This window comes from Brachypodium distachyon, chromosome 1, assembly GCF_000005505.3.
Source record: "Brachypodium distachyon strain Bd21 chromosome 1, Brachypodium_distachyon_v3.0, whole genome shotgun sequence".
Classification (NCBI taxonomy): Eukaryota; Viridiplantae; Streptophyta; class Magnoliopsida; order Poales; family Poaceae; genus Brachypodium; species Brachypodium distachyon.
This window is the reverse complement of record NC_016131.3, coordinates 17,966,780-17,987,383: the sequence shown is the minus strand read 5'-3', so window position 1 is coordinate 17,987,383 and position 20,604 is coordinate 17,966,780. Positions and strand designations below refer to the sequence as shown.

The window sequence follows — 20,604 nt, the reverse complement described above, 5'->3', positions numbered from 1 at the left end:
TCTGCAGCTCCTTCCATTCCATAATTATTGTCGAGATCTTATGTGTATGTAGACATCTCTTAAAAAGATATGCATCTATTTTTAACAAATTTGGACGGGAGGAGTAAACTGTAAAGCGGTATGCGGTTTAGTGGGTTGAACCAGATTCTGCGCTCAGCACTCTGCAGGATCATATATCCATATCGGATGGTCCAGAATGAAGGCAATCTGCTCTAGAGAAATACAGCCCATTACTGCCGGCCTTGCTAGCGGGCGCCGCCGGTGCGTGCCGCGGCACTTCGGCCGTGCAGGCTCGTCTTGTTCGGGCTGCCGGTCTTCCGATCCTCTGCTCCCTCGTCGGGATGGAAGGAACACGACGAGCCCAGGCGTCCAGGCGTCCAGCACGGCGAGCCCAATCGGCTCGAAGGAACACGACGGCCTCTCGTACGTGATGCGGGTCGTGGCACAGTTTTGTCCTTTCGGGATGCGGATTTATACGGTCACGAACACACGTCGTCCGTCGTCACGGTCGCAGTCCTGCATGTGCGGCCCACTGTAGGAAGCGCCAATCGCATGCACATCACACGTCTCACGGCAGCAACTCGGCCCCAGTCCCCAGACAGCGTCGCCGGCGGTGGTTCCATATTTGCGGACTCGTGCTGAAGGAAGCTTGCATGTGATGAGCACGTGCCTGGCAACCGGGTCGGATCAAATCACCCGTACGGACGCGTATATGCCTGCGGAACGAGCTGTCAGATAAGTGGACAAACATCTAACCCATTAAGAGGGTGCCCGGCCGCGTCCCCCGTTTGGCGTCCGGCGCAGCCGTTTTTTAGGCCGTTTGGAAGCACGGGCGGAAATATTTTTTTAGGTTTCACCGTGATCCAGCCGTGCCCTCAATACTAACTCCCCCAAAAATTAAAAATAGGCAAAATTTAACTGAATTCGGCGAAATTTAAATAAAGTAGGTGAAATTTAACTAAACTCGACAAAATTTAATTAAACATAAAAAATTTATTACATGATTCTAAAATTTAAAAAAACGGTCGCGCTAGTCACTGAAGTCGGCGTGGTAGGCGTCGTCGGAATCGAGGGTGATCGGCTCCACCTTCACCTCTGTCTTCGGCTCTTCCCCGCATTCTTCTCGGCCGCCTCCCTCGCTGCCTCTTTCGCGCTCCAGGCCTCGGCCTCGGCGTTTTGCCTCCTCGGCCTCGCGTTGGCTGGCTCGCTCCACGCCAACAACCCCGGGAACTCCTCGGGGTCGCCGTCCGAGCGCCATTCGAGCGCCAAGCACTCATAAGCCGGCTCCGGCTTTGGCCGGACAAGACGGAGATGGCCGCGAAGAGGCTCCGGCACCTGTCGGCGGGAGGACGAACCCGGCTCGTCCTTGATGCGTAGCGCAAGCGAGGAGGTGCTACGGGAGGACGAGCCGGAGCCAGTTGGACCGGCCCAGTACCGGTGCCGGCCGCCGGTGCCGACGGTGGAGTCTCAAGCCTGGGGTTGTCGCCGGCGGCGATGTGGGCGAGCACCACCACCACGGTGCGCCCGTGCCAGAACCGGTGCCGGCCGTCAATGTTGAACCGGTCCGGCGGAGGGCGCTCGCCCTGGCCCTCATACCTGGCGATGTCGACATCGTGGCGGTCGGCGAACAACACTGCCCCGTTTGCGTCGGGTTTCGGCGCCTGTCCGACGTTAGCCCATCCCACCAGTGGGCGTTGATGGCGGCTGTCCGAGCACGACCAGTGGGCACCGGCGGCGTCGGGATACTGCCGATGCTCAGGGTCCAGTGCGCCGGCAGTCGGGCGGCGCTGGGTACTCGTGCTCGTGGAGGGCCTCGGCCTCCTCGAGCGTTAGCGTCGCTCGGCGCCAGCTTTCGTTGCCTGAAGCCATGGCGTTGGAAGGCAATGGAGAGGAGAAGGTGATAGAGGAGAGGAGAGGGCGAGAGGGAGGAGGCAGCGAGAGGAATGCCGACCACCACCGGTGGTCGACCGCTTTTTATAGCGCCGGAATGCGAACCGGCGGACGGGTGTACGCGGTGATAATGGCGGGGGCACGGCCGCGTGGCAACCGGCGGACTACGGCCGTTAAAATCGACTCGGAAGCCGAGAAGGGGCCGGTGAGAAACCGGTGAGGCGATTAATTGGGCGCTGACATCGCGGGCCCAAAGACTTTAGTACTCCCTCCATCCAACAAAGAATGTCTCAATTTGACCAAATTAGAATGCATCAATACACTAAGTCATGTCTAGATACATTCAAATCTTGACAAACTTGAGACATCTTTTGTTGGACAGAGGAAGTATAAAACTTAGTAATTTTGTGATTGAAATGCCGATTGCTGGTGAATTTGCTTAATTTTGTTAGCGTAAGATTTTCATGACGGTAACAAAGCCACATCCGACGCTAGCGTTGAGCAGAGGGATCAGATTTGATTAGAGATTCACACCAGTATCATTTTTGTTGAACTTTCATAATAAAAAGGTTAGTGCATTTCTACAAATTATCAATATATGACTGCCGGTGCTCAATGGAAATTAATTACACCTGACGGCCGAGCAAAGGCTTGGCGAAGAGTGGCAACAAATTAATGGGCATAAGTATACAGATGAAAGATCTAAAATCCATTATTAGACATATATGATTATAAACATTCAATCTCGAAACAATATGTGTGAGCTAAGGTATACAACAATTTGAACAGGTACAGACGATAAAAACAGATCATGGATCGATGTCAACGAAATGCAGCGCTCGTCGACTCGTCATGGACAATGCATGCACACACGTATCAACACCCAAACGTATCACGGTTTTGGCTCCACGGGCTCCGGGACGCGCGCATCAGGAACGGCCGGCAGCTCCACCTTGGGTAGTTCAGGCTTCGGTGGAAGCTCACCGGTCGTCGGGAGCGGCGGCAGCTCTGGCTTCGGTGGCAGCTCGGGCTCCGGCTTTGGTGGAAGATCACCGGTGGGGAGCGGTGGCTGCTCCGGTTTCGGCGGCTCCTCTGTCTTCGGTGGCAGCTCTGGCTTAGGCAGCACCTCTGGTGCGGGCAACGGAGGCAGCAGCTCTGGCTTCGGCAGCACATCAGGCGTGGGCAATGGTGGCGGCAGCACGTCGGGCGTGGGCAATGGCGGCGGCAACTCCGGCTTGGGCGGCACATCAGGCGTGGGCAACGGCGGCGGAAGCTCCGGCTTGGGCGGCACGTCAGGCGTGGGCAACGGCGGAGGCAGCTCCGGCTTGGGCTGCACGTCAGGCGTGGGCAACGGCGGAGGCAGCTCCGGCTTGGGAGGCACGTCAGGCGTGGGCAACGGCGGAGGCAGCTCCGGCTTGGGGGGCACGTCAGGCGTGGGCAACGGCGGAGGCAGCTCCGGCTTCGGCGGCACGTCAGGCGTGGGCAACGGCGGAGGCAGCTCCGGCTTGGGGGGCACGTCAGGCGTGGGCAACGGCGGAGGCAGCTCCGGCTTCGGCGGCACGTCAGGCGTGGGCAACGGCGGAGGCAGCTCCGGCTTCGGCGGCACGTCAGGCGTGGGCAACGGCGGCGGCAGCTCCGGCTTGGGCGGCACGTCAGGTTCAGGCAACGGCGCCGGCAGATCGGGCTTGGGAAGCACGCCAGGCTCGGGAAGCGGCGCCGGCAGATCGGGCTTCGGGACATCAAGCGGCGCCTCCTCCAGGCGCCGCGCCGCGTCAACGCCCTTGCCGCCGCATGAGAGCAGCAGCAGCGCTACGAGGAAGGTCGCAAGGGAAGTCATGGTGGCAATCTTCTTGGAAGCCATGGCTGGCTCACAGTACGTTTTCTCTCTTCTCTGTGTGCTTGCTGGGTGAAGTGAAGCGAAGAATAGGATACGGTATTTATAGACTGCGCGGGGCGTCGCGGTTACGCTTGAGTAGTTCGTTGAGTGCGTGGCTGGCTTTTATCCTGCGTGTCTTTATTTCGGTGTACGTTTCGTACGTACCTGCCCGCGTGACGGAAGGGTTGGAAACTTGATCAAGCGAAACCGATCGGTTCGTGCACAAGTTAAAACGTACGGAGGAAATGTTACTGTCAAGAGATCTACACTCAAAGTAAATCGATCAGATCGTACGTTGCAGAACAGCAGAAGGCAAAAAAGTAGGCAAAAGGTGGTCTCCCGAGAAATGATATTTATTGCGAAACAAATATCTGCATAATCACGTGATTAGTTTTTAATTCATTTTAGAAGTTGCAAAATTAGAACGTGATTTGGATTGCTTAGACTTGTCGCGTTTTATTGGCACGCTAGGTCGGTGCACTTACGCCACGGCTCACGGGGTACATGAACGTACCTCAGTAGTCAGTACCTGCATCGTGATTGCTTGGGAGATTGATCGAGCGAGACGGGATCGGCGAATCGGGTTGGCTGATGCATTGCTATTGGCTGCACGATTGGTCGTGAACATACGTAGTTGTTGGATTTTTTTATTTTTACTCAGGTTATAGAAAAGACAAAAATTGACATTTGAAATGTGTTGAACAATAAGTATTAATCAAAGTGTCATTTACTTCAGCATAAACTATTTTGTGAGGACTTCTTTGTACACAGTATTCTTTGTGTATGTCTCGCTTGTACTCATTTCCACATTTTTGTTCTTTGTATTGTTCTTCTTTTTATTCTTCTTATTCTCTTGACATGTACCTGTTAGTACCTTTATGTTCTTTGTCGCTGTTGCCCTAGAGAGTGCTACATATAGTTGGCCATGTGAGAAAACTGGTTCTGGCAGGTAGATGCCTACATTTGGTATTGTCTGACCTTGTGATTTGTTTATTGTCATTGCGAAGCTGAGCCTGATAGTAAACTGTTTCCTCTTGAAACGGAATGGGAACATCTCATCGTCAGAGGGGCATAATGGTATTCGAGGCAAGAAAACTCGTGTTCCAGAATGTTGTCCTAGCACAATCTCCGCATCAATAGCATTTTTTTGAAATCCCCGTACGACCAACCTTGTGCCATTGCATAGGCCATTTGCGGGGTCGATATTCCTGAGTAGTATGATTGGACAATTAATCTTGAGTTTCAGCATATGTGGAGGCAGTCCGTTTGGTGTAAGGATGTTTAGGAATTCTGGTGGATAGTAGTTATGCGGGTCTTCTTCTACACAATCGAAGCTGTGGTACACCATCTCCTCCCCTTGGAAGCGATCAATCATTTTTAGGTTGATTCTGTCTACGCACTCGTTCTTTGTGAATAAAATTGCTCTTGACGTGATGTATTTTGGATCTTCTATGGAGGCATCGTTTTCTTTGTAGATATAGTTGATGAGACTATCCAGGCCATTATCATCCGTCTTATTTGGCACACATATACTTGTAGGCAGAAGTATTTCTCCGTTTTCGTTTGTCATCTCGGTTCCGTTTCCAATACGCAGTAGGTATTCTGCAAACCCTGGGTCGTTTTGAGCCCTCATGTTTTGCACAAGCTTAATTTTTGTCATGCAGTTCCAGAGCTCTGACCTGCTTAGTGACGCATCTACTATTTGGGCTCTTGTACCCTTTCGTACAACGGGGAGTACTTGTCTAAAATCTCCTCCAAATACAATTGTTTTTCCACCGAATGGAAGATCCGGTCTATCCATTATGTCTTGCATGCTTCTGTCGAGCGCCTCAACTGCCTGCTTCTTTGTCATCGGTGCTTCATCCCAGATTATTAGAGATGCAGTTTTTAGTAGCTTGGTTGTACCTCTTTGTTTTGTGAATCCACAAATTGCCCCATCATCTATTCTTAGTGGAATCTTGAACCTTGAGTGTGCGGTCCTCCCTCCAGGCATTATGGAAGCAGCAACACCGGAAGTGGCCATCGCAAGAGCAATCTTGCCTTGTCTGCGTACCGTGGCCAATAGGGCTCTGTAAAGAAATGTTTTTCCTGTGCCTCCTGGTCCATCGATGAAGAATACTCCTCCTCTTTGGCTATCGATAGTGGCTAGGATTTTGTCGTAGGCCGCCTTCTGCTCTTTGTTTAGTTTGTTATGTAACGTTTCGTCCTCAGGGTGTGTCTCGATTGAGTACTCCTCGGTCATCTCTCTAGGCATGTCGTTGTCTGTCATGTCATGTTGTTCGTCTATCTCTGGCAGAGGAAATGACTGGATGTCTTTTCACATAGATTGCAACATGCCCCTGATATCTTTGAGTACCATCTGTTCGACAGTGTGCTTGCATTTGTAGTTTCTACTGTAGTCCTCAGACATTCCCTCTAGGTGATTGTTCCAGAGGCCACGAATGTCGCTAGGCTCACAAAACACCAGGATTGTTGCGAATAGCCTGCGGAGCGATGAAGGCATCCAGAACAACTCCGCTTCTGTCATGCAGTCATCTAGTGTGTTGTCTGCCTCAATGAGCCCCCTTTTTTCTGCAGCTTCACGGAAGTTTGGCATTACTTGGCCATCAACTGTTCTCAGGTCTTCGTAGCTTGTGGCCCCTGGCACGTGGTTTAAGAGAACTCGGAGATAGTATCGTTCTCCTTCAGCCGGATGTGCTGAGATGATCCTGCCAACCTGGGCCATACCTTTTCGTTTCCTTTCTTGCCACAATTTATCTCCTCTTTGACAAGTATAATGTTCGGGGAAGTCCCTGTATAGTATGTCCCGTGCTTTCTCATTTAATCTGTTTGCGTCAAAGTATGCTGTCAACATTGACCTATCTGCTCCACCACGGCTGATAACGTTCTTGATATTTTGTTCGGCATTATATGAAACCATATGCATATTTGGGAGATGTAGCTGTAGTTGCAGGACGGATGGATGTATTTTGCTTAGTTCGAACCCATATATTCTCCATAGTGCTTCCGGAGGTGTCACCCACCATGCATCTCTGTACTGTCTTATCTCGTCGATTTCAGCTTCATTTACTTTTTCAGTGACGGATACAGATGCTCGGTCATGTCCCTTGTAGATGTACTTAAACAGGTACTTAACGGCTTTAATGCTTGAGCATATCTCGACATTTATGTGGCAGTTGAACATCCTCAACAGATACGGGTTGTAAGGAACGACCCACCTGTTATCTAGCGTGCATTTTCGGATTGTTTCGGTCCGACCATCATTGCGTCTCCTATATAGTGGGTATGAGTCCTTGCCTTGAATTGTATTTTCGTTAAATGTCCTTGGATAATTGTTCTTGCACGACGTGCGATTCTTTGTGCACGGACAATTTCTATTCAGTGCACCGCAAGGACCATGCATCATATGTTTGATTACCATTTTGTATAGCTCTGGGTACTTGTTCTTGTTAGGGAGTTCAGCCGAGATTATCTTGTCATATTGTTCTGGACATGTGTACTTGTATTTTTCAGTCATGATAAGAAGGAAGTGAGCATGTGGTAGTCCCCTCTTCTGGAACCCTACAACATAGGTATATGCCTTAACCTTTCCAAGAATGCTCTTCTCAGATAGTTGCTTCTTCATTTCTTCTAGCTTCGCCCTAAATACACGGACGACGATATCTGGGCGATCTTGTGGTGTCTGTCCACACTCTAGCTCACGTTTGATCTCTTCCCAGTTTGGGTTGCAGGTCATTGTGAGGAATATATCTGGCTTTCCATATTTTCTAACTAAAGCCATTGCATCTAGATATCGACGAAGTTTATCTCATGGCCCTCCAATAAATGATGAGGCTAGAACTGTTCTTTTTCCGATTGCATTTTCGTCTTGTTCTCTGGCTTTAATGCTATCGAGAAGGCCTTGGTATAGATCCGCCCTTATTTCTTTCTGATGATGAAACATGTAGTCCAGTCTAGAGTTCTCAATCTTGATATATGTATCTACAACAAACTGTTGTAGTAGTCGTCCGCCGTACAATATTGGGTTGAAGATGTTTGGTCGCATATGTAATTTATAGCAATAGTATTCTTTCATGGTTACCCACAGCCTACTGGTTGCATCTGTTCCAAGCATTGTGACATAAAAAAGTTAGCTGCGCAATAATAAAATCAGGGATGAATATTGAATGAATATTGAAGACAGTACTGACCTGGGTCGTCATCATCATCGTTTTCTTCTGCACCAGCCTTTTTCATATCTTCCTCTTCTGCATTTGCCTTTGGTATCTTTGAATGCCAACCTAGTTCACCTCTTGGAAAGAACAGAGGATACGACAACGGATCATAGCATCCATAATATGATTTAATGATCTGTATTTCGTTGTTGTTTCCATGTATTATTATGTTCTTGTCAAAAGTATTTCTTCTTTGATTTCCTTCGATCCACACTGCAGCTACCTCTGAAGTGATCGGTGCGTTGTATGTTCTCTGGTCCAATCTTTGGTCAAGGTTCAAGATGAGCCTGTAGTCGTCAAGGTCTTCAGCTTGTCCCAAACTTCTAAATTGTTTAGAATATGGATTCTCACATAGAATCTCAGTTATTATGCCAACTACATGTTTGTCTTGCTCGTAAGTTTCCTTGCGGCAACGGTGGTACCGATGTTCTAAGCTTGGATCATCATCATAGAAGTATAGTTCCAGATGCTTTGGATCTGAGCGACTATTAGCAAATGAGTGTATATTGTGATAGATCTGACCATGAGCTCGAAAGGTGTAAATACCAGCCGTTCGCACGTCAGTTGTGTCCCTGTCAAGGTGGCAGTATAGAGTAGTAAATGAGAAGTGTCCGTTGAAAAATCTTATGTTGTCCCGGAAATATCTTGCATCAGAGTCTTTGCTTGTCCAAAGTCTCTTGAGTTCAGGTACTGTTTCTGGATTGGCTAGTTTTATCTGTCCTTTTCTGCAGCATAACCCTAGAGATTCATACTGGAATTTTTTCGCACCACGGAATTTGCAATTTTCTTTAGTCTTGAGCATGTGTGTGGTTTTTGGTATGTTGCTATAGACGTAATCATATGGATCAGTGTTGTGACAATCCTCGTCTTCTCTGATTTCGACTTCCACTTCTTCCTCACAGTCTGGTATGATTTGCATAATCAAAAGTTTAGCAGATGTGTAATCGGCAATCATGATGCAAATATAATTTTTTTAAGCATACCTTGACCAGAGAACATGTATTCATCCTCGATTGTGTCTTGTTCAAATATGACTTCATCATTACCTGCAAAGTAAATTTGATTGTACATATTATTTTTTGTTTTCCATAAGAATATATATATGAATTGATAACCTTACCTTGGTCATCATCATTGTAGAATGATTGTGCTGCTGCATCACCGTCTTTGTTGGTTGGACTTACTGAAGAGGGTATGTCTGTCCACGAAAGATGGTAAGTTGTCCATAATTTATATTTTTTTTGGAATGCATGAGTATATATTCTATAAAATTTAGAGTATTACCTTTAATCCTGATTTCTGGCTTCTTTAGAGGTTCTGTGTCACCAATGTCTTTTTTCATCATGGATATTATGGAATCGATGGCCTCACGGCGTTCATTCTCATTGAAAAATGGTTGCGGTTGTTCATCCACGTTTTTGTTGGTTGCTTCTATCTCATCGTTGTGAGTTTTCATCTTGGATGTGTCTTCTTGTACTGATACCTGAACAGTTTTCGTCTGTCTTGTCGAGAATTCTTCGTTACGACGGTGTACCAATGTTTGTCTTTCTCCCGGTGTCATAGTTTTTCTGCGTCTTACTTTTAAGGGAGATATATTAACTTCCTGTTCTGCCGTGATATATGCAGGGTTCTCCATCGCAATTGAATCTCTGCTTGGTGTGCTGCGCTTCAGTTCACGGTTAGCTCCAATTTGATTTATTCTAGCTTTCTTTTGTTCTGGCTGCATATTTGCATATCTCTGCCTATGTTGTGCCTGTCGTTTTGTCTTTTGTTCCGTCACCTTTTCTTTTTTTTTGCTTATAGGCTTCACGCCGTTTTTCCAGTTGTTCTTGCTTTTCTTCATCGGTCTTTTGCTTATAGGCTTCACGCCGTTTTTTCAATTGTTCTTGCTTTTGTTCATCGGTCCTTTGCTTATAGGATTCACGCCGTTTTTTCAGTTTTTCTTGCTTTTCTTCATCTGTTCTTTTTGCATCCCGCTCTCTCTCTCTTTTCCTTTTTTGTTCCTTGACATCCATAACTTCAGAGTTCGACTCAAATTGCTTAACTGCATGATAATTTTTATATGTTGTAAGTATGAAATCTGGATAATATGAATAGATCAGGGTTTTTTTTCCTATTTCAAGCCGGCTGGCCAACAGCATATTTGAGAACTACATACCCGTAAGGAAGTTGAAGGGATGTCATGTGTAAGGAGATGAATAATATACCTGATGACTTGTTGTATTTTCTTATCAGGGTTGGCCAGGCGACACGATGGTTGTGGCTTGGAGTTCAAAGTGTTGGACTACAGCATATCTCTAGCTACCACGCCTGTATATAAAGGCTAGGTCGCCGGAGGGATTGTCAAAGTATATTAGGATTCGGACTGATCCTTGCCTGAGTAGGATTAGGAGTCACGTAGGATTTGGACTGATCCTTATCTGAGTAGGATTAGACTCAAGTAGGATTCGGTCTCCTATTTTGTATTTGTGAATCTAGATATGTTTGGCTGCATGCTATTTTCAGTTGATAATAAGGTCCTGTCAATTGTTGTGCTACCATGTTCAGCAGCTCGACAATGCAGTTGACGGGAAGCAGGAGTATGAGAAGCTACCATGATCTGTGCCGATGAGACTTCATACCGTACCAGACAGAAACACTTTCAGAAGGGAGCAGAAGTAATAAAAATTGTCACGACTTGCATTGCTCTAATGTATCGGTCAGCCTCAAATCTCTACTTTCTGATGCTCGTCATATCTCTGAAACCTGTCATGGTGGATTTCAGGTACCCTTTTATCGATGCCAACATGAAGGAACTTTAGCTACTGGTTTCATGTCGAACCGTGGCCGTCAGGTATCCTTTGGCACACTATCAGTCGGCAGCATGACTGCATAAGGATTTAACACTGCAGGCTTTCCAACCTCCCAATCATTCATCTTATATGCAGATTGTCTGCTCATTTTTGGTCTGAGACATGGCTATCGATTGGAGACTGGGCCGGACCAAGTTCAGGATGGGTCAGGCTACTCCAGAAGGAAAATAAACCACAGCAAGTAGCACTTGGCATGATTTTATTTCTGATGCATTGACAGATGAAGCATATGCTTGTAGAAATTGGACTGGGATTGATAAAAAAACTGGAGGATGTCTCAAGCTGTTATAGAAACAGATACTATGGAGTTCACGTCCCCGTGGAAATCCAAACACCATGATCTGTCTCCCAGATAATAAACATCCTCATGAACCCAGTGTCTGAACTTTAGATCAAGTTGTTGTTATTAAAGATAATAACTACGAAATGATAAAACAGGCACTTCAATGATTAGGCTACATCCCCGGCATAACAGAGAACAGAGTAATAAGTACAAAAAGGCAGATGCAGTTTAAGAAAAAGTGTCTTGATCATGAAATCAACAGGCATGTCAAATTGGAAATACATTCTTACTAGTAACTAATAAAGAACCGGCAATCAGTCACTCCAAGTCAAGTACCAGGTTTTGGACAAAAACCAAAACAATATAATTAGTTGAGCACATTAGTTCCTGAAAAGCAATACAAACTCCGCATTTGAGTATGTGACATCCTCAACCCACAATAACTGAAAACAACACAAACTAAAAATTTGAGTCTGTGACATCCTTTAAAAGTGTGGAGGCAGTTGGTGATGCAGCTTCTTTATTGGTCTTCGTTGTGTTTTCATCCTCAGATTTTCACATTCATATTGGTTTGGATATTCCTGATACAGTTGATGATATCCAATACACCGGCGGGCATGTTGACTTCACATTCATTTTTCTTGAATGTCAGTAGCTTTCCCAAAATTTGTTTCCTTAGCTCGTATCCATCCTATACATTGTATATGAATAAGATCAGCATGTCATGTGTAAAAAGGATAACGATTTAATGCTTATGATATTGACCTTTAAAAATGGCAGATTCAATTTTTCGTCATCCCATGTGGACATGAAGAGTGTAATAAGATAACCAGACAATTCCCTATATAAAATAAAATAAAAATTAGTAACAAATGGCAAAATATATATATGTATCGTACATATTGAGTAAACATGTTACCTGTTGTGAATTGGAATATTACTTATGATCTGTTGATGCCATAGGAAAATATTTTCATTCCATGTAGACCGAGGGCATGCCTTTGACATGGCTTTCGGTAAGTGTTCAGAAATCCACAAAAGTTTGGGCACATATTTTGCGTATGGGTTGCGTTGATAGACGGGGTCAGTAGGAGTAGGATCCAAAATATAGACAGTTCTGGTATCTTTGGATAGTACGAATAGAATAAATCCATTGTTGGCTTGTATTCGAATATGAATCTGAATTAAGCTTGATATTAGGTGTAGATTAAAAAAATTGTGTTGACATGTATATGCAAGTGGCCTTACCGTTTTGCAGGATGAAACGTTATATTTGATACCAGGCCAGCTACGAACGGAATATGCTAGTTGTTCCACATCTAACTTTTTCCGGTAGGTTGGATGTCGTCCAAAATCAGTAATCATCTAGGATATTATAACATACATGAGTGTTTAGAAAGGTATCAGAAAAATATTTAGTATGTAGATGTAGACACAAAAAATACAGTTAATATAAGAAATTACCCAAAATCGCATGTCAAGATAATGTTTCGATATCAATCCTTTTCTTTTTTTCACTGTTTGGATATCGTCAAACATGATCTTCCGTATAACCAAACTGAAGCAGTCACACTCCATGGGCAACTCTTCATTTAGCATTCCTTGCAGCCTTTTGAGAGTTAAGCTAATTGGATATGGGTCAGAGCTTTGTACCCAAACTTTCCTGCAAATCATTATCATCACAAAGAAAATAAGATAATGTATTTATCAATTATATTCAATTACTAAAATAAAATTACATGCAATAAATGGCTTACTCTAAAATTTCAGCAGGACTGATTGATTTGATGTAGTTATAAAGTCCACCTTCTAACTCATCTACACTCATGTAAGAAACAACACATATCAGTGATTGGTATCTTTTTTCAATAGATAATGAGTTTATTGGTTTTGGCTGATTTTTGTCATCTAGGCTTTCCAACAGCACAACATCATTTGGATCTCCCTCACTATAATCACTTTCTTCAATCATTGTACTCGCTTGCGCCGTGTTTGTTTTCCAACATAATAGTATGGTAGCTAACTTATATCTAAAATCAATAATATTTTCCTGCAAAGCATACACAAATATTAGCGTTTTACTCATATAACAATTAAAATGGCACCCACATAGTCATGTTTATCAAACAGAAGATTTATTTATTTTACTTGTGTAATGGAATGTGTTAGTGTATGTCCGGTCCAATATTCCATGAATTTAAGCATAAACAGACCACAAGATGAACTGCATGTTTCGAACAAAATTGAGTACTCCACATAAATTACAACATTTCTTATATATGGTTATCTGTAAACAACATTGTGCTATATATACCTGTCTTTCTGAATTGGATTATGTAGTTGTTCTTTAATCATCCGTTTAGTAACATCGAGGTCTTTCCAATTATGATTATTCATGTTTTCTTGAGTTTTAAGAATGTCCAAATGATATTGTAGTCCTTGCAGCTGAAAAATTATTAGGAGTAGATAACACACGTAAGCGGAAGATCAATTGACAACATTTTTTTACAGAAAAGAGTTATAAGCAACTAACCGTATTAGTGAGATCAATTCGGTTGTGCTCCCAACATAATGAGTCGAGTACTTGTATCTCAGACTTTTCAACATTGACACAAGCTAAATTCCAATGCGAGTGCTCGATGTTTATTGGAAGATGAATCTGCAATCAATATAATGAGTTAATCTTATCTTAGAGATGTAATAATAATAAGTAAATAATAGAACTTATAATTATGGGTATGGTTGTTACCATGTCATGCTTGAGATAGTTTCCGACAATCTTTGTCATAAAGGTTGCTTCATGTATTCCAATCTTACCATCCCGTTTTAACAGCCCGGCTAAAAAGGTATTCTCAAAATATACTTTATGGTCGTTCTTATTTTGCTCATGTACTTCCTTTATACAATATATATACGAGTTGATTACCTAAAAAGATTTGAAAAATATTAATTGTTAATGAATATTAAAATAGTCATAAACTTTTTTCTTGTTAGTAATAAAGGTACTTACATCATCATTTAGCCATTTGGCACCATCTAGCAGGCATCTCAAATCACACTGTTTTACACATACTTGATCTATCTTCACCAATATTTCTTTTTCAGAAGAGTCTTCGATTACTATATGAGCACACAGATCCAGTTCGATCAATGCGTAATCTACAAAAAGATGGAAGCAACAGATTTGCGTTATATCCTGATTTAGATATAATGAAAGGCATAAGTACAGAAGATGAGTGAAAATTTTACCTTGTGGAAGATAGTCATATGTCCCGTCATTTGTATGTTGAGGTACGTCTGGTTGCTTACCATCATTTGCTGAAACGGTTTGCTTGTCATCATCTTCTGAAAGTTTTTCTTCATTTACTAAATCAGAAACCGGCGATAACGTCGACTTGGTTTCAGAACATTCAGAAAGTAGAGATGATGCTGAGATGGAAGGTGATGACAGTAAATCATCCAAAACACTTGTTTCACAACATTTTGCTTTTTTCAAAGGCCGGTTATCAAAATCCTCAAAGGTGGTTGTTTCAACGTTGTGGTCCATGTTCTGTAAACACAAGCACAAAAATCAAAGTTTAAGATCCCAACAGAGATAGAGCCAAACATTCAGAAAACAATTAGCATGCTCTGACTACACAAAACAATCAAACAAAATAATCAGAAAGATGATAACATAAATTTTCAAGTTTAGGGATTGAACTAAACATACATTCGTGCACCATAATCATCCTTTTGAACATAACTTTCACAAAATCAAAGAGAACCTTGGAGGAGGAGGGGGCATTGTGGCTTGGTTGTGATGCCCATTGCTCAGGCAACAGTATATGGTATGGGAAATTGGGAATGAAAGATGCATTTGTGAGTGGAATGTCTGAACCAAATTCTGAAAGCAACTCAACGGTATTTCTGAATGTGTTAAGCTGAATCATTAGCCATTTTCATCACTCAAAGTACATGTTCAGCTTTCTGAATTCTGAAATTCTGCATGGTGGGTTCCAAGGTGTCCACTACTATATACTTTCTGCTATATTCTTCTGGAGGACATAATGCATAACATGAATACTCATCTCAAGCTATTTTCTTCTATATCAACATAATATAATGCATAGCTGTAAAAAAACATATGCGGTGATATAATGCATAAGCAACACTGCATGTGCAAGACCATGAATTTCAGAGGTTTAAAAAAATTAGGATGGCAGAGCAACACTTCGACTAAATTAACTTTTCCTGATTTGATCGCTGCAACTCTCTATTCTGAACTCCAATTAACCTACAGGAGCGAAAGAATTAGATTGGATCGAGATTGGATACCCTGCTGCTGTCCTAGGGTTCAAGAGGAGGGAGAGGAAACGCATCAGAGAGAGTGGGCGCCATGGGCCATGGGAAGGGGAGACGGAGGGGCCGCCATGCGAGGGGAAGTCACACAATCTCATCTCAACAGATTCAATCAATAAAGAGCAAAATTATAAGAATCCCTAGGGAGGGGAAGCCAGGAAGGAGAAAGCTGAGACCTTGTTGTCCTCCTATGCTGGAGCGCTCGGCGGTGACGGAGTTGACCGTAGAGGCGGTACCTTGGGCGAGAAAACGTCTTGAGCGAATCTGGCGAGGCGTGCTGTCGAAGTTCTGGCGAGTCGGCAAGCGAGACGGCACCTCGGGCGGAGCTTTGTAGAACGGGGCAAAGGAGTACATGTCGGAACCCCATTGCTCGAACAGATTTCGCCTTGGAGAAGAATTTGTCTCGGATTTAGGTTCCGAGGAGAGCAACCCAGCCGAGGAGTAGATGGCGAGCACGCAGGAGACAGCGACGGCGGGGCCCGGCAGCAGCCGGGTTAATCTGCCACTGGCTGCTGCTGCTGCTGCGGCGAGGGCACGGCGGCACAGCGGGCGAGATGCGGATCGGCCGGGGATGAGTCAGGAGAGATACGGGAGACCCAAAATTACAGTTTAGCCCATACCTGGCAAAACAAACCCAGTTCCGTTCTTAATATGGACCACGGGTTAAATTAACAAATACGTGAAGGGGCAAATCGCAAAACTTGCGGGCGGACGACGACGAAGGAAGCGTTTCTCTTTTTATTATTTGGGTAGATTTTGAGCAAGTCGTAGTTGTTGGTTTTTTTTTTAGAGAGCAGTCGTACTTGTTGGATAAGTTGGTCTTTTTCTTTTTAGGGCCGTAGTCGGATTTTTTTTTTTTTTAGCACAAGGCCGTAGTCGGATAAGTCACCAGTGTCAACGTTAAAACTCGAAACACTGACGCTCGCGCGTATGCTTTGGTCGGCCCTTGTAGTTGTAGGAGATAGATAGGCCCGTCTTGACAATTTGGGCTGCAGTGAGATTGACTGCACGGGGGAGAAGGCGGATGGGCCGGCCGGTTACTATGGGCGGGGAGCATGTTCCGAAAAAAAAAAGTAATCGGAATTTCCGAAGACAGCTGAGTACGAAGCCTGTATATTAAGTTGGTTGTAACCTTTCGGTGCAAAAATATGACCACTATATACGGGCTTCGTACTTTCGGTGCAAACATACCGAAAACAAAAGAAACAGGTTTTAGACTCGGTGGGAATTCCATATTTATCAGCCAAAATCTGTCTAGATGCATGTCAGATCATTTTTTTTTGTAGATGTCTAATGCCACTCGGAATTTCCGGCTTCAAAACGTATCACTCTAATTTTGCAGTGCGTATAAATTAACTACCACGGTCAGTTGACCGTCAAGTTGTTGATGTGAAGACGATTTCGTCCCTAGCCATTGTGTTGATTTTCCCTGTACGACGTGCCCACTTCAGGAAACTTTTCATTCCAGCTTTTTTTTGTGAGTATTCATTCCAACTTTTTTTTGTTAGTATTCATTCCAACTTTTTTACATGAAGTAACGCAAGATTCGAATAGGTTTCAGCAAAAATAAAAATCGCACTGAAAAAAGTGAAACATGCAAAAATTGAGAAGAAATTTTTTCCAGTCTGAATTATTTTTCCTCAAACCTATTCCGAAGTCCAAACTTAGGCTGTACAGAACTATATATCATTTGATTCGGCTTTTGTAGGCAACCTGAACTTAGATGCAGAAATCTCAAAAGGGCCGGCAGGTCCGCTCTACTACTCACAGCATTATTACGGAAATTAAGCAATTCCTGACTTTTGATCCAGGGATAAGATGGCAAAAGGTTGACAGACGAACGTAAGGTAAATGGAACAGCATGCCACAGGATTTCAAGAGTCGGATTTCACGGTATAGGATGTAAGGTAAATGGAACAGCATGTCACAGGATTTATCACGCACACCACGCATACAAATCACAGGAACACCACAACACATACACACCAGGCACGTCCGACTCTCTTAATTACTTGATGCCATAGCCCTCGATCGTCGTCGATCATGGCTCATCAGCAGCCTTCGGCTCGGCTGCGGCAAAGTGGAACCCGGGGATGGACGGCATCTCGGGCATGGGCGGCAGGTGGACCTCCGGGAAGAATGGCGGCAACTCGAACTCGGGCGCCACGGGCGGCGGCGCCAGCTCATCCTCCGGAGGCGACTCCGGCGCCACGTCCGGGTAATCCCCCTCCTCCGCAGGCGCGGCCGCATCTTCCTCCAAGCGCCGCGCCGCGCTGCAGTGCGAGAGCAGAAGCAGGGCGGCGAAGAGAAAAGCCGCGGAGCAGCGAGCGTTCTTGGAGGAAACCATGCCGATCGTCGCGAGTGCGTGGCTGGCCGCAGTGGCGCTTGCTCGCTTCACTCCTTAGTATGCGTGTGCTGATCTGTGTGAGTGAGTGAGATGGTACTGGCACGCAAGAGCTCTTGTACTTATAGGACGTGATGGCCGGAGAGAAGGATGGTTGAGGGCTCTGGGTAGGTGATCTGCGTGATTGTGCGGTTGGTTGTGGGTGCGGTTTGGGAGTTTTTGGCTTTTCTGCCTGCGTGCGTACGTCGTCTCTGTCGCGCGGCCAGCTGGTTGGGAATTTGATGGATGATCACGCACGGTTTGGTGACCGCGCCGGTGCTCTCAATTCAATGGTCGTAGCTAGCCTGACAAAATGTTTTCATAGGATTTTTTTTAATTCATGAATAGCGATTCACACAAGCTAAATCTTCTAATCAATGGTGGGCCACTAATGAATTTTTTTGCATATGTATTAAGACGCTTGGCCTGATTTCAAAATTGTCCAGAGTTTTATATGTTGTTTTCATTGCAAAATGACGGGTCTTCTTCCGTAACTTTCCAATTAGAGTACGAGAATTGAAAGGGACTACTCCTTTTATGGGGGTCGCAATGGCTTTATTCACGATATTTCTGTCTATCATTTTAGAAATTTATAATTCTTCTGTTTTATTGGACGGAATTTTAACCTATTAGGTTTCTACTAACTAAAAGTACGAAGTCGTAGTTTTTCCATCCAAGAAGATAAAAATCGGTTGCTATGAATCCCAATTTGTTGAACATTATTTATGAGACCCTGCTCTACTATTTGGTTGGATCTTGTAGTCCAAAGAATTCCATACCATGACATATCTGGGATAGTAGTCATTACTGAAAAAACAATAGTTATACAAACGAGTGAAGTGAACCCATCTCCAATAGTCCAATAATTCTTACCTTTAGACCATTCTGAACCATTTACGAACATTACGGCGAATATGATCAAGACATTTATGGCTCCTACATAAATAAGAAGTTGTGCGATAGCTACAAAGTAGGAATTCAATAAAAAATAGAATAAGGATGTACAAACAAGAACTAAGATATTTTTTTAAGAAGGATTACGTTAAAAATAGAATATAGATAAATAGACACACACATCTAGATATATTCTAGATCTTCTTTCTTGACTATATATTTTTCTATTTGAACAAAATTAACTATGGAAAATAAAAAAAACTAACTTTTTCTATTACCTATTAATGTGTATCTATCCATAATATTTTTGAATATTATGGAGTTACATTTCCGTACAATTCGTGCTAATATTGGCATTCTCGGGTCCATGGAATGGAAGAGATAATGAAATTAATAAGGCCTTGAGCTTCTACTTTCGTTTAGAATTTAGGCATTATTTTTTCCCTCTTACCGTGGCAAGTCCTTGGGAAATAACTCCGATGGGCAGAAAAAGGAAGGCGTGAAGAGACCCTCCTGGCCCAACCCTAGACACTCTAAGATCCTTTTTCAAACTCTGCTCTGCTCCCATTTAAGGAAAAAGAATTTCATGTTCTTCCTGAAAGGAAGGGAGGATTAGGAAAGTGCTATTGATTGCTGCTGTCTCCAGACCGCCGGGAAAAGCATGAAAAAAAGGCTCGAATGGTACGATCCCTCCGTCACCCCAGAATGAAAGGGGTGATCTCGTAGTTCTTGGTCTGTTAAGATGCGTTGTTAGGTGCTCCATTTTCCCAGAAGAAGAAAATTACGATATGGAAAAGAAGATAGGAATTGTGTACAATGGCATTGTACAGCCCCATGCTACTCGAGTCAGAGCGTAAGCTAGTGATGCTTTCGGCTACTGGACTTTAGCCATCTAGGGTGCGGCACTCAACCGCTTCGCCTAGCAGCACAACGCTTGTATTGCTCTCCCACAACCCTGTGCTCTGATTGATTATTTGTATTATGGTCTATCTAGGAGAAATACCAAAGTGTGATCACTGATCCAATTTGACTACCTCTACGGGATAGACCACGTTCTTTAATTGTCCGAAAGTGTTGGTCACTTCGTTTCAATTTGGTTAGCAGTAGTACGATATATAACCCGTAGGAAATGTGTACGCTACAGGGGGAATTAACAAAATGTGTATGTTAGCACAACTAGCATGGTGGGAATATATTTTTATGCATCTCTCTAATATTTTGACTCACAAAGATTTATGTATTGTTGTATTATTTCAAAAGCACCGAATAAATAGGTGTGTGCACAATAGTATGTCATATTAGACCAGTATGCAAATAAAATTTGTGTCCCAAATCATGAGCATGGTTCATTGTGAGAAACGTAGGATTAGTAAACCACACTACACATATAAATTCAAATAAAGTTCGGCCAATGTGTGGCTATATAATAAGAGCTAAAAAATTACGTCTAGAAAAGTAAAGTTAATTAATCACACTACACCTAGAAGTACGATAATGCATCATGTTTTGAATATGACACAATATTTTATTTTGATGTGTTTTTAGATCATAGTCTATAATTTTAAGTCCACAACACGTTGGTTGATCAATGTTTGGATTGAACTAATTGATTGTTGGAGGTGATATTAGTTGAGTATCTGGAATTAAAGTAAAAAATCATGTGCGAGACGATGGTCTTTACCTAAGGTGACTGATCATCCATGCTATGTAAATCACATATGTCAAAAAAATAAAGTTCGCAAGCCGAATTGGCCAATCACTTGATTGCACTGATTCGTAATGTGTGTAAGCCAAGCTATATTAGTAGATAATTTTTTGTTGAAAATCGTCATGTGAGATTAATGTCTTATATGATTATGCTATCGATACTT

The 20,604-nt window shown here is 43.8% G+C and overlaps 1 protein-coding gene and 1 long non-coding RNA gene across 2 annotated transcripts; both read right to left on the bottom strand.

Annotated features, from left to right (window-relative positions):
• Positions 1-310: 310 nt before the first annotated feature.
• Positions 311-19,696, bottom strand: LOC112269709. Its single transcript, XR_002961613.1, has 3 exons — positions 19,562-19,696; positions 13,093-13,095; positions 311-323 (listed from the first exon to the last, which is right to left on the bottom strand). It is a non-coding gene; the product is annotated as an uncharacterized LOC112269709 (long non-coding RNA).
• Positions 2,579-3,786, bottom strand: LOC100828545 (proline-rich protein 4). The gene has a single exon (XM_014896473.2). The coding sequence runs from the start codon at positions 3,749-3,751 to the stop codon at positions 2,783-2,785; it is 969 nt and encodes a 322-aa protein (XP_014751959.1). The 5' UTR covers positions 3,752-3,786; the 3' UTR covers positions 2,579-2,782.
• Positions 19,697-20,604: the final 908 nt, after the last annotated feature.

Coding starts and splice junctions, on each gene's coding strand:
- LOC100828545 (XM_014896473.2), bottom strand. CDS start 3,751: ATGGCTTCCAAGAAGATTGCCACCATGACTTCCCTTGCGACCTTCCTC.